The 9,989-nt window shown below is 37.0% G+C and overlaps 1 protein-coding gene across 1 annotated transcript in view; it reads right to left on the bottom strand.

The window, feature by feature from the left end:
* Positions 1–9,989, bottom strand: part of SLC15A5 (solute carrier family 15 member 5) — a 130,936-nt gene that overhangs the window by 45,928 nt on the left and 75,019 nt on the right. The window contains exon 7 of the mRNA XM_007944451.1: positions 7,028–7,159. Coding sequence (XP_007942642.1) covers positions 7,028–7,159 — 132 coding nt within the window. The remainder of the gene's footprint in view (positions 1–7,027; positions 7,160–9,989) is intronic.

Genomic DNA, 9,989 nt, shown 5'->3' with positions numbered 1-9,989 from the left:
ACATATCATAGTGCTTAAGGCATTTGACTGCTAATCAGAGGGCTGGCGGTTCAAACCCACCAGCCACTCCTTGGAAGGAAGGTTGGGCAATCTACGTCCGTAGTGATACCGCCTCGGAAACCCAAGGAGGGGTCACTATGAGTCGGATCCGACTCCACGGCAGTGCGTTGCGTTGTGTTTACATATATATACATATAACTGTCTACACATATATCTTTTTCTGCTTTTTTGGATATAACCAAATAACCAAATTCACTGCCATCGAGTCGATTCCAACTCATAGCGACCCGTCCTTGAGTTTCTGAGTCAGTAGATTTACAGAAGTAGATTGCCCAGTCTTCTTTCCCAGGAGTGGCTGGTGGGCTTGAACTGCCAGAATTCTGGTTAGCAGTCAAATGCCTTAGGCACTACGCCACCAGTGCTCCCCTTTGGATATTGCTTTTCTTTTTTTGACAGTTTATTTTCTCAACTTGAGTGCCTGTGTGGTGCAAATGGTTAATGTGCTCAGCTGCTAACAGAAAGGTTGGAGGTTCTAGTTCACACAGCAGCATGTTGGAAAAAAGGCCTGGCATCTACTTCTGAAAATCATCCATTGAAAAACCTGTGGAACACAGTTGCAGTCTGATACACAAGGGGTCACCATGAGTCAGAAATGACTTGACAGTAACTGCTTATTTCTCCCCCATCCAACTTTTAACGTTGAGATTTTCCAGATCTAGGTCTGGGTATCTTTTTTCTTCTCATTTTTAATATTCAGACTAGATAATTTTATTCACTTCAATGGGCTTAAATGCTATTTTTGTGCCAATTATTCTCATATTTATGTATTTATTTAACCTGTATCTCTTTTCTGAGCTCCAGAGATTTCTATTTAAATCTCTCAGAGATATGTCACAATTAATGTATTAAAAAATGAATAGGTGACAATTTTCTTAATCTATTCTTCTTCTAGTCATCTCTGTTTAGTAAATGGAATCTTTGTCCACCAGTTGCTTAGTGTTAGAATCTGGGATGCTTCCTTGATGCTACCTCCTTCCTTTTACTCCTTGACTCTTTATCAACATCTGTGAACATGAATGTGTCTTTAACTCTACTTAGACTTAAAACTTGCCATGCAAACGATGATCGATTAATGGCACAGGTCCATTGGACCAAGAAGAATCTCAGAGCACTGCTTTATTTCTTCTCATCCCAGTTTAGAATTGGAATGGGAGTAGAACAGGACAAATGTGCCCTGCATTTAAGTAGCACATTTCTCTCTTTCTCTTTCTCTAGTTTTTTTTTTTTTTAATAAATATTAAAGTGTGATATCAAAAAATCATAGCCATGATATTCCTAGTCCATTTAGAAAATGTTCAGAGATCCCATTCACATTACAATAACCGCCACAATACAACCATTATTTTTGTGCATCTATATTGATCTAGTCTTTATATCTATTTCCACTAGTCAACATAAGTATCCTGCAAAGTAGGTTAATAGCAACACCATTTTAGACAAGGAGAACCTGAGCCTCTGAAAGATTAAGTAACATGCTCCTACTTCATTAAGACCTGATTTGAGTTTGAACTGGGATGTCTGGTGGCGTAGTGCCTGAGGCATTTGACTGCCAACCAGAAGCCTGGCGGTTCAAACCCACCAGCCACTCCTCAGAAGGAATGTTGGGCAATCTACTTCCATAGTGATACCACCTCGGAAACCCAAGGAGGGGTCGCTATGAGTCAGATCCAAGTCAACGGCAGTGAGTTTGGAGTTTGATTTTGGGTTTGAACTTAGGTTTGTCTGACTCAAAAATCTGCCTTTTTCTCTCTTGGGGGTCAGCAGAATGGGTAGTTGCTTTCTGTAGTTTAAAGGGCAATTTGGTTTCTGCCTTGATAATATCATGAAACTTTGGTCTCTGAGCACCTCCAAGGGTTTCTGTGGAGCCAGCAGTTGATACAAAACCAAACCAAATTCACTGCCATCGAGTCAATTCTGACTCATAGTGACCCCCACTGGGTTTACAAGGCAGTAAATCATTACAGAAGCAGACTGCTCCATCTTCCTCCCATAGAGCGGCTGGTGGGTTTGAGCCATTTATCTCTTGGTTAGCAGACAAATGCCTTAACTGCTATACCATAAAGATTGATAGTAGAGGATAAATTATATCTGGATGACATTACTTCACTGCATGAGGAGAGCTGTGCATCTAATTCCAATAGAGGATTATGAGCAGTGTTTGCTTGTGGAAGCTGTTACAGACTAGCCAAGCCACAAGAACATTAGCACTAAACCAGTTGCCATACAGGTAGAGTAGTGGCTTGCCTAAACATAGGTTATGAAATAACAGGCCACTTCTTTCATCCTGTGGCTCAGAAGATCCATAATCTCAAACCCTATATGAAGTTGGACCCATGGCATAGAGCTGAATTTGAAGAAACACATCTTTTAGAAAATAGACATGGACCTGTGAAATGCAATTGAATATTTTTCCATATGCATAAATATTTTCTTCTTTCAAGTTTACTTCAACTACACATTTTGTTTCAAGAGTGACTCAGTGATTCATGCTGACATGGCTGTCAGTGGCCTCAATAATCAAAGATATTTAAATAAGAATTTAAAAAGATCTTATTTTCATTTTAAAATAAACTTGATGGGAATTAAACAGCTATTTCCCCCCCTCCTCCTTTCCTTAATTCTGAGGAGGAGGGAATAACAGGGACAAGAAGATGTACACTTTGACCTATTGATTCTCCCAATTATCCTTTGTCTCAGACATTTTGCTTTGGATCTTTCAATCACCTGCACACCCGTAACTAAGATGTCATTTTTCACTGAATTCTATTTTGTTATTTTTGTCAAAAGATAAGTTCGAACTCTTGAGTCTGAGAAAATTGATCTTGTTGCTAATGGGATACAGTCGAAATAAGCAGTTTGACTGACTTCTTCACTCCCTTATATTAGCATTGCTACTTTTAGATAAACTATTCCTGAAATGATTAGTGTAGGAGGATGGGTTTAGTCTTGTATCTTCTCCTTTAAAGCACTCAGAGTGAGAGATCCCAGAAGGATCAGTTTCTCACTTGTACTGAAAATGTCACTCTAACAGTTATCTGTCTGCAGAGTCAAGTTTTGAGAAATCTTTTGAATTTACCGCATTCACACCATTCTCCATCATGGTGCTAAAAATGACTAATGCAGCCTGGAGACTGTGATAGCTGATCATCTTTTCCAATCCTACACTGACACACACACACACACGCACATGCTTAGCTGACACTGTGCATCTTTAAGGTTTAAAATATCATATATGCTAAATGGAATGCTGAGACTTGGGGGCAGGATGGCTAAACATATACTTAGATTATTGACTTCATTATGCTTGATTCTTCAAACAATTGGTCTTGTTTGATTGAACTTGTTTTTAACCAAATGGCCCATTGTAATGTTTGACTTAATTTTCTATTTAAAAACAATCTATGGCATTCAAACATTCAAACAACTTATTTAATGTTATCAGCTCATCATCTGTAAGAAAAGTGAAGTGTAACATTGACTTTTTTAAAATAGGAGGAAACATCATTAAAGAGATGGTGACCTACCCAAAGTCCTGCATATAGTCAAAGTCACTCTCTTTTAGTGGCCATAATTAATCAGTATAAGCCAGTGTAAAGTCACTACAACCAAAACATCTAAATCAATCTTATTACCTTTTTTGAAGAATACTATTCTGATGGTTCAAGGGGTTGTCAGACATATCTTACTCCCAGAAAGGCATATAACAAAGTCTCCTATGATGTCATTTAGGGCATGATGGAGAATTGTGTGGGCTAAATGATAGTAATTAGGTGAATTGGTAGCTGATTACATCCAAAAATGTATGATTAATCGATTGTCATTAACTTCTAAGTTTCCTCCAAGCTCTATTTTTGGCCTGTCCAATTTCACAATTTCATCAATTACCTGGGAGAAGTCTACCAAATTCACAGATGACACAGTTAGTAAAGAAGTAAAGATTAGTATTCACTGGATGACAGAATCAAATTTCAAAAATATCTGTTATTTAAGATGATGGGTTGATCTTTATTAAGGATAAAGGTAAAGTTTTACATTGAATTAGAAAAAAAAATTGTGATGAGTGGAACTGAACTGAAGGGAAATGCTTAAAAAAAAAAAAATCCTCTAGGTTTTAATTGACCATAAACACAATGCAACCACTAGTAAAATCTATACTTTCTTTGCTGGCATTCAGAGCAAGAATGTCCAGGTTGATAAAACTCATATATCTATATTGGTTGCACCTGCTTTGAGTGTTGTTTTTAGTTGTGGAAACCATGATTTAAGAAAGATACTGAAAAGTTTGTTGTTACTTTAATGGATGACAGCTCTCAATAGCAAAAAATCAGGGAATATGAAAAAACTGAGGATGATTTGTTTATAAAATAGAAGGAGCTCCTGAGAGCTATTTTTATTTAACATTTACTAAATGTTGCTTGTATTTAATTCTCAGAATGACATGATAAGGTAGTTATTGTCAATACTGATATGGAAACTGAGGACACACACAGGTAGATTATCTGGATTCAAATCCAGGTGGTCTGACTCCAGAGCCCAATCTCATAACAGTTGTACCACATTATTTCTCCAAATATTCATCAAAAATTGAAGAGCTGGTATGACCTCCAAGGCAACATCCAAATGTAAGATTATAACTTACTGGCCTATGATTTGATATAACACAGTAATATTATCAACACACACAAACAAACAAAACAACCAAAAAACTTTCTTTGAAGAATTAAGTTAATTAAAGGTAATTTACATAGTGTTCCTTCAGACACAAGTTTAGAGAGTGCTCACCCCACATCCCATCTCACTAAGATGGCCTTGCTGTGTGTCCTTAGTAACCTTCCTTTTATGGGCAGTGAACTCTGCCAAAATTATATAATTTTTTTGTTTATCTCTCTTTGTACTGTATATAGAATATTATTAATATTATATTACATGAAGACCCCAATTAAGGGAAGTTGTGTTACAGAAGTAACACATGTCATTAAAAAGTTTTTCAGTAGGGAACTCCTGAAAGTTCCTTGGCATACTGAGTTCAGTGTTGGTATTGGCTTCATTGTTGGTATTGATTCAGTGTTGCTATTGGTATTATCTTCAGCTCTCTGACAGATATTAATTGCAATGACTGGAGCACTTCACTTTCTTTTATGCCTTAATTGTTGCATATTTAGAATGTGAGTAATGCTACTACCACTTTTATAAGATTGTTTTATGAATGTGGTAATGGGTGCAAAAGCTCCTAACATGCTATGCAGATTCTCATTAAATATTTCGATTTGCAATGAAATATATTTGCAAGAGTAGTTCCATAAGCAAGTATATGAAATTTTAGATTTCAGTAAGATAAATTGGTGATGATATTTGACTTTGCAGTTCTTCTAGAATATGTCAAACCTGATCTGATTATAGAAATTTGTTTTTTAGCAACATTTCAGAAATATCTTTATTCAATAATGTGAAGAAAGGAAACGTGTATTCAACACATAAAATGTCCAGGCTCTCTTAAAAAATCCTAATACAAATGCTTTTTCCCTTGTTTATATTACCAGAGAAGTGAGCAATTTGCTTCAATTCACACAGTTAGTTATGACAGTTTTGATTTGAGCTTTTTAAGAAATGGAACCATACTTTTACCTGGCTTTCTCAAATAACTAAAAAAAGGGGAGAGTCTGATTTTGTCAAGTACCAATTGAGCTATGCTGTATCAAAATCCACTGCCATCAAGTCAATTCCGACTCATATCTATGTAAGATTCTAACTTACTGGCCTATGATTTGATATAACACAGTAGTATTGTCAACAGTACTATGAGTTTCCAAAGCTATAAATCTTTATGGAAGCAGCCTGCCTCACCTTTCTCCCACAGAGCAGCCGGTGGGTTCAAACCACCAAACTCTTTGGTTAGGAGCCCAATGCCTTAACCACTGTGTTGCCAGAGTTCCTTTATACCAAATCAGGTACTGAATTTGTTACTCTTAATTTTATTACTGTGTTGTAACTCTGAAAGTTTTATGAGGGTTTGAAGGTGTTTTTCTTGCTTCCCTAGGAATCCTGGGTGCCTGATAATGGTTCCTGACAAAGAGTAGGTCTCCAGTAGTTTTTGAATGTTGACCTAGTGTTAAAAGAAGTTTCTTATTCATAGAAGTTAATTTTTCCTGGTTTGAAATTGAGTAAATTCAATTTTTTGTTGTTGTTATTGTTATAAGAAAACACAAATCAGTTCTTTTGTTACATTAAATGTAGAAATGTGTATGTATTTGAAGGCAGGGAAGAATAAGCTTGTGTTATTTTCCTCAAACAAAAACAAATTAAAATAAAATTTAAGCTATATTAACATATTACAACAAATAAAGAAAAAATCCCATGGATTTTAAATACACTAAAGACAGCTAATCATCTTTGCCATCCTGTCCAATATTCCACCAGCACATGTAACCAGAAAGTAATACTTTTTATATTTGCATCTGAAATTTTTGGTTTCTGAGATCATTTGTTATTCAACTCACACTTTTTCTTTTACTGCATAGACATGATTCTTGGTAAATCATGGGGAAAAAAGATCATTCAGATACCCTGTCCCCTATTTATTTCAGTAAGAGTTGACCTTTTGTGAGGATTCTCTATGTCAGTTATGAGAGATTATTGAATATGACCTCATTGAAAGACTTAATAAGAATATAATGACCAGTTTGTTTTAAAATACTCTAAAGAAAGACAGCAGACAGTGTCTCATGAGAAGTGACATTCTGTAATTACCTCCTCCTATCAAAAGAAAAACAATTCCCAGAAATTAATGAATACAGCAAGAGTCTATTTCCTATCTTAATTCTATCTTAATTGCAAAAAGTGGATCAATTAAAAAAAAACACACACACACACACAACTATACTGGCAAAGTCCCTCTCTTAAGGTTTTGTCTCCCAATTCCTTAGCCATCAAGTCAACATATATAAGCATACCATAAACTTATTTTTACCTTCTGAGATGAGATACACTAACTCCACCAGCAGCGCTCCCATGAAACAACCAAATCCGTTGAATAGGGATGAAAAATTCATAGAAGTTCCTCTGGCACTACTTGGAACAAATCTGTATGATAGTACTGATACTGAGAGAGAAAAAGATCAGAATTTAGAATGTTCTCTCTAAACACTTTCACATATACTGTCCAAATAAGGTGTTGGTCATACTTTAAATGAAGTTTACTAGTAAAGTCAACATGTTGGACTTTATTAAGGTTACTATAATAATAAGACATATTACAAAATTATAATTTATGGGTATCCATAAGGAAGAAAACATGGCAAAATACATCTTTGTATAGCTTTTAAAAGAATTTGATTACTTGCTTGAGTGTCTCAATATATTCACCCAAATTTCATACCTGTTTGGTAATTGGAGTATTTCTGATGAATTTTGGATTGAGGTGAGACCTGTACTAGATAATATCATGATAATCTATTAATGTGATCTACAATTCTTTGGTTCTATGGTATACCATAAGGTTCTTTAGGGAAAACTTAAAATTATCATATAAAATTAGCATAGGCTCTGGAGTTCCATAAGATTGTGCCAAAATCCTAGTCCAACTGTTTACTCCCTCTGTGACTTTAGGTAAATTACTTAAACTCTCTCTAAGCCTCAATGCCCTCTTCTATAAAATAGGAATAATACCATTACTCCCTTTGCTGAGGTGCCATGAGGCTTACTTGCTGTAATGTACTTAAAATGCTTAGCACAATGCTTGACTTCTAGGGATTGAATAAGGTTAGTTTTTCTCAATAATTTTAATTTCACAAAATCAAATAGCCCCTACTTTTTTGCAAGGCTCTATGCTATGCCATTTAAATGCATTGCCCTGTTTAAGGAGACAGCACCTAGAAAGAGATGGTAATGTAAGCATTGGCTCTCCAAGATGGTTGTCTTCTTCCAAGTTTTCTTGGAGTAATAGTAATAATGGCAATAGTTTGGAAGAAAATGGTGGGGGAAAATTTAAAAAAAAATTTTGAGAATATATATTTTGAAATCAGAAATGATAATGAAAATAAGTTCATCCGAGTAGTTGAACCTGTGGGCTTGGGACCATAGTTGCAGAGGACACCAAGCTCAATTGACATAACATACTACACAAAACATTGTTCCACCTCCTACTGTGGTGAGTAGCAACTGGGATCTTAAAAGCTTGCAAGCTGCCATCTAGATGCAATGATGGGTCTCTCCTCGTCTAGAGCAAAGAAGAATGAAGAAAACCAAAAATTCATGGAAACAATTATTCCTAGCGACTGGTATACCATCCAATCTGCAGCCTATATGATTATGAGACCAGAGGAACTAGATGGTGCCCGACTACTACTGTCAACCACTTGGAAGAGGATCTATGTAGGAGATCCTGGAAAGACAGGGAGAACAATGTGGAACAAAACTCAAAATCATTTGGAAAAAAAATTAAAAAAAAGGGGGACCAGGTTTGCTGGCCCAATAGAGCCTGGTGGAACCACTGTGACTATGGCCCCTAGATGCCCTTCACGTCTGGAATTGAATGCATGCCTGTGGCTTCCAGCCAAACAATAGACAGGCATATGAGTTGAACATTTACCTGAGGTAGATACACTCCTTGGAGAGAACAAGCATGGGAGAAAAAAGGGTTGCTTATGCACAGGGAGACAGCTCAGGGGGCAGGAGTGCACGGGGGATGGACACAGGGAAGAGGTAACTATCGGGAGGAAGTAGGAGGGGAGATGTTGCATTGTGGTAAATTGTGGTCAATGTCATGAGACAAAGTGTATATGAACTGCTGTATGGAAAGTGTATTTGCTCTGTAAATTTTCACCCAAATCACGATAAAAAGAAAAAAAAATATAAAACAACAAACAACTATGTACTACAATAGCAAAAAAGAAAAGAAAAGAAGTCTGTATGGTTTAGTATGCACCACGTTGTCATACCAATATTAAAATTTGCATGGTGATCTTAAGAATCCAAACCCACTGCCAGCAAGTTGATTCAGACTCATAGATACTGCTAAAGAGGCATGGAGGTATTATCTTCTGACCTCCTTTGACTACACAAGAGGAAGACAGAATCAACATCAGCAGCCCAAGGCCTGTTCTTATGGGGCCAGACATGCTGTCTCCCTCCAGCCCTTTTGTCAACCCTGACACCAACTGTCCCTCCCATAGCACTCACTACCTCTCTGCTGGGCTAGAAAATTCTTTGCAGTGGCCACGCAGAACTCACAGACACCACTCACAGATTATGGGGTTTATTAGGGAAGCAACAAGCTACAATTCAAGTTCAGGAACACACTCAGTCTCTCTCAGTCAGCCATCTCTCAGCCGACCATCTCTCTCAATCTCTCAGTAGCATATCTCTCTCTGAGCAGTGTATGCCTCTTGCGTCTCTCTCATCAGTGTATCTCTCTCATGTCTCTCGGCACTGCATTTCTCTCAGCAGCATGTCTTTCTCAGCCAGCAGTCAGAAAGACTCCTCTTGCCTCTGGGAGGCCTCCTTTTGGGCCTGGCAGAGTTGCCAAACTAACCAATCCCAACATCAGAATTCTATACACGTGAGAGAGAGTGAACTTCCCAGAAGATTGCTTTGTGTTCATCCAGGTAGATGACTTTAACAAGCAGCTACTCAGTTACTCATGGCAAAGTAGGAGTGACAAAAACTATGGCTAGAAAAGCCACATCATGTAATTTACTACACCACAGATGCTAAGATATTTATCATGTTTATTATAATAGCTGACAATTGCTTCATAATTATACAGTAATGACAAAGGGAGGTATATGAATGAGAGTAGAGATGAAAAAGTTTATGAGTTGAAAATTGTTGAAACTGGAGTTCCAGCAAGATGACGGACTAGGCAGAAGGACTGCACAGACCCTCTTCAACAAAGAAAAGGGAAACCAATTAACACAGACACAGAAGATAAT

This window comes from Orycteropus afer, unplaced genomic scaffold, assembly GCF_000298275.1.
Source record: "Orycteropus afer afer isolate SDZICR_OR568_19922 unplaced genomic scaffold, OryAfe1.0 scaffold00126, whole genome shotgun sequence".
NCBI lineage: Eukaryota > Metazoa > Chordata > Mammalia > Tubulidentata > Orycteropodidae > Orycteropus > Orycteropus afer.
The sequence above is the reverse complement of the archived record's forward strand: the minus strand, read 5'-3'. Positions and strand labels throughout refer to the sequence as shown.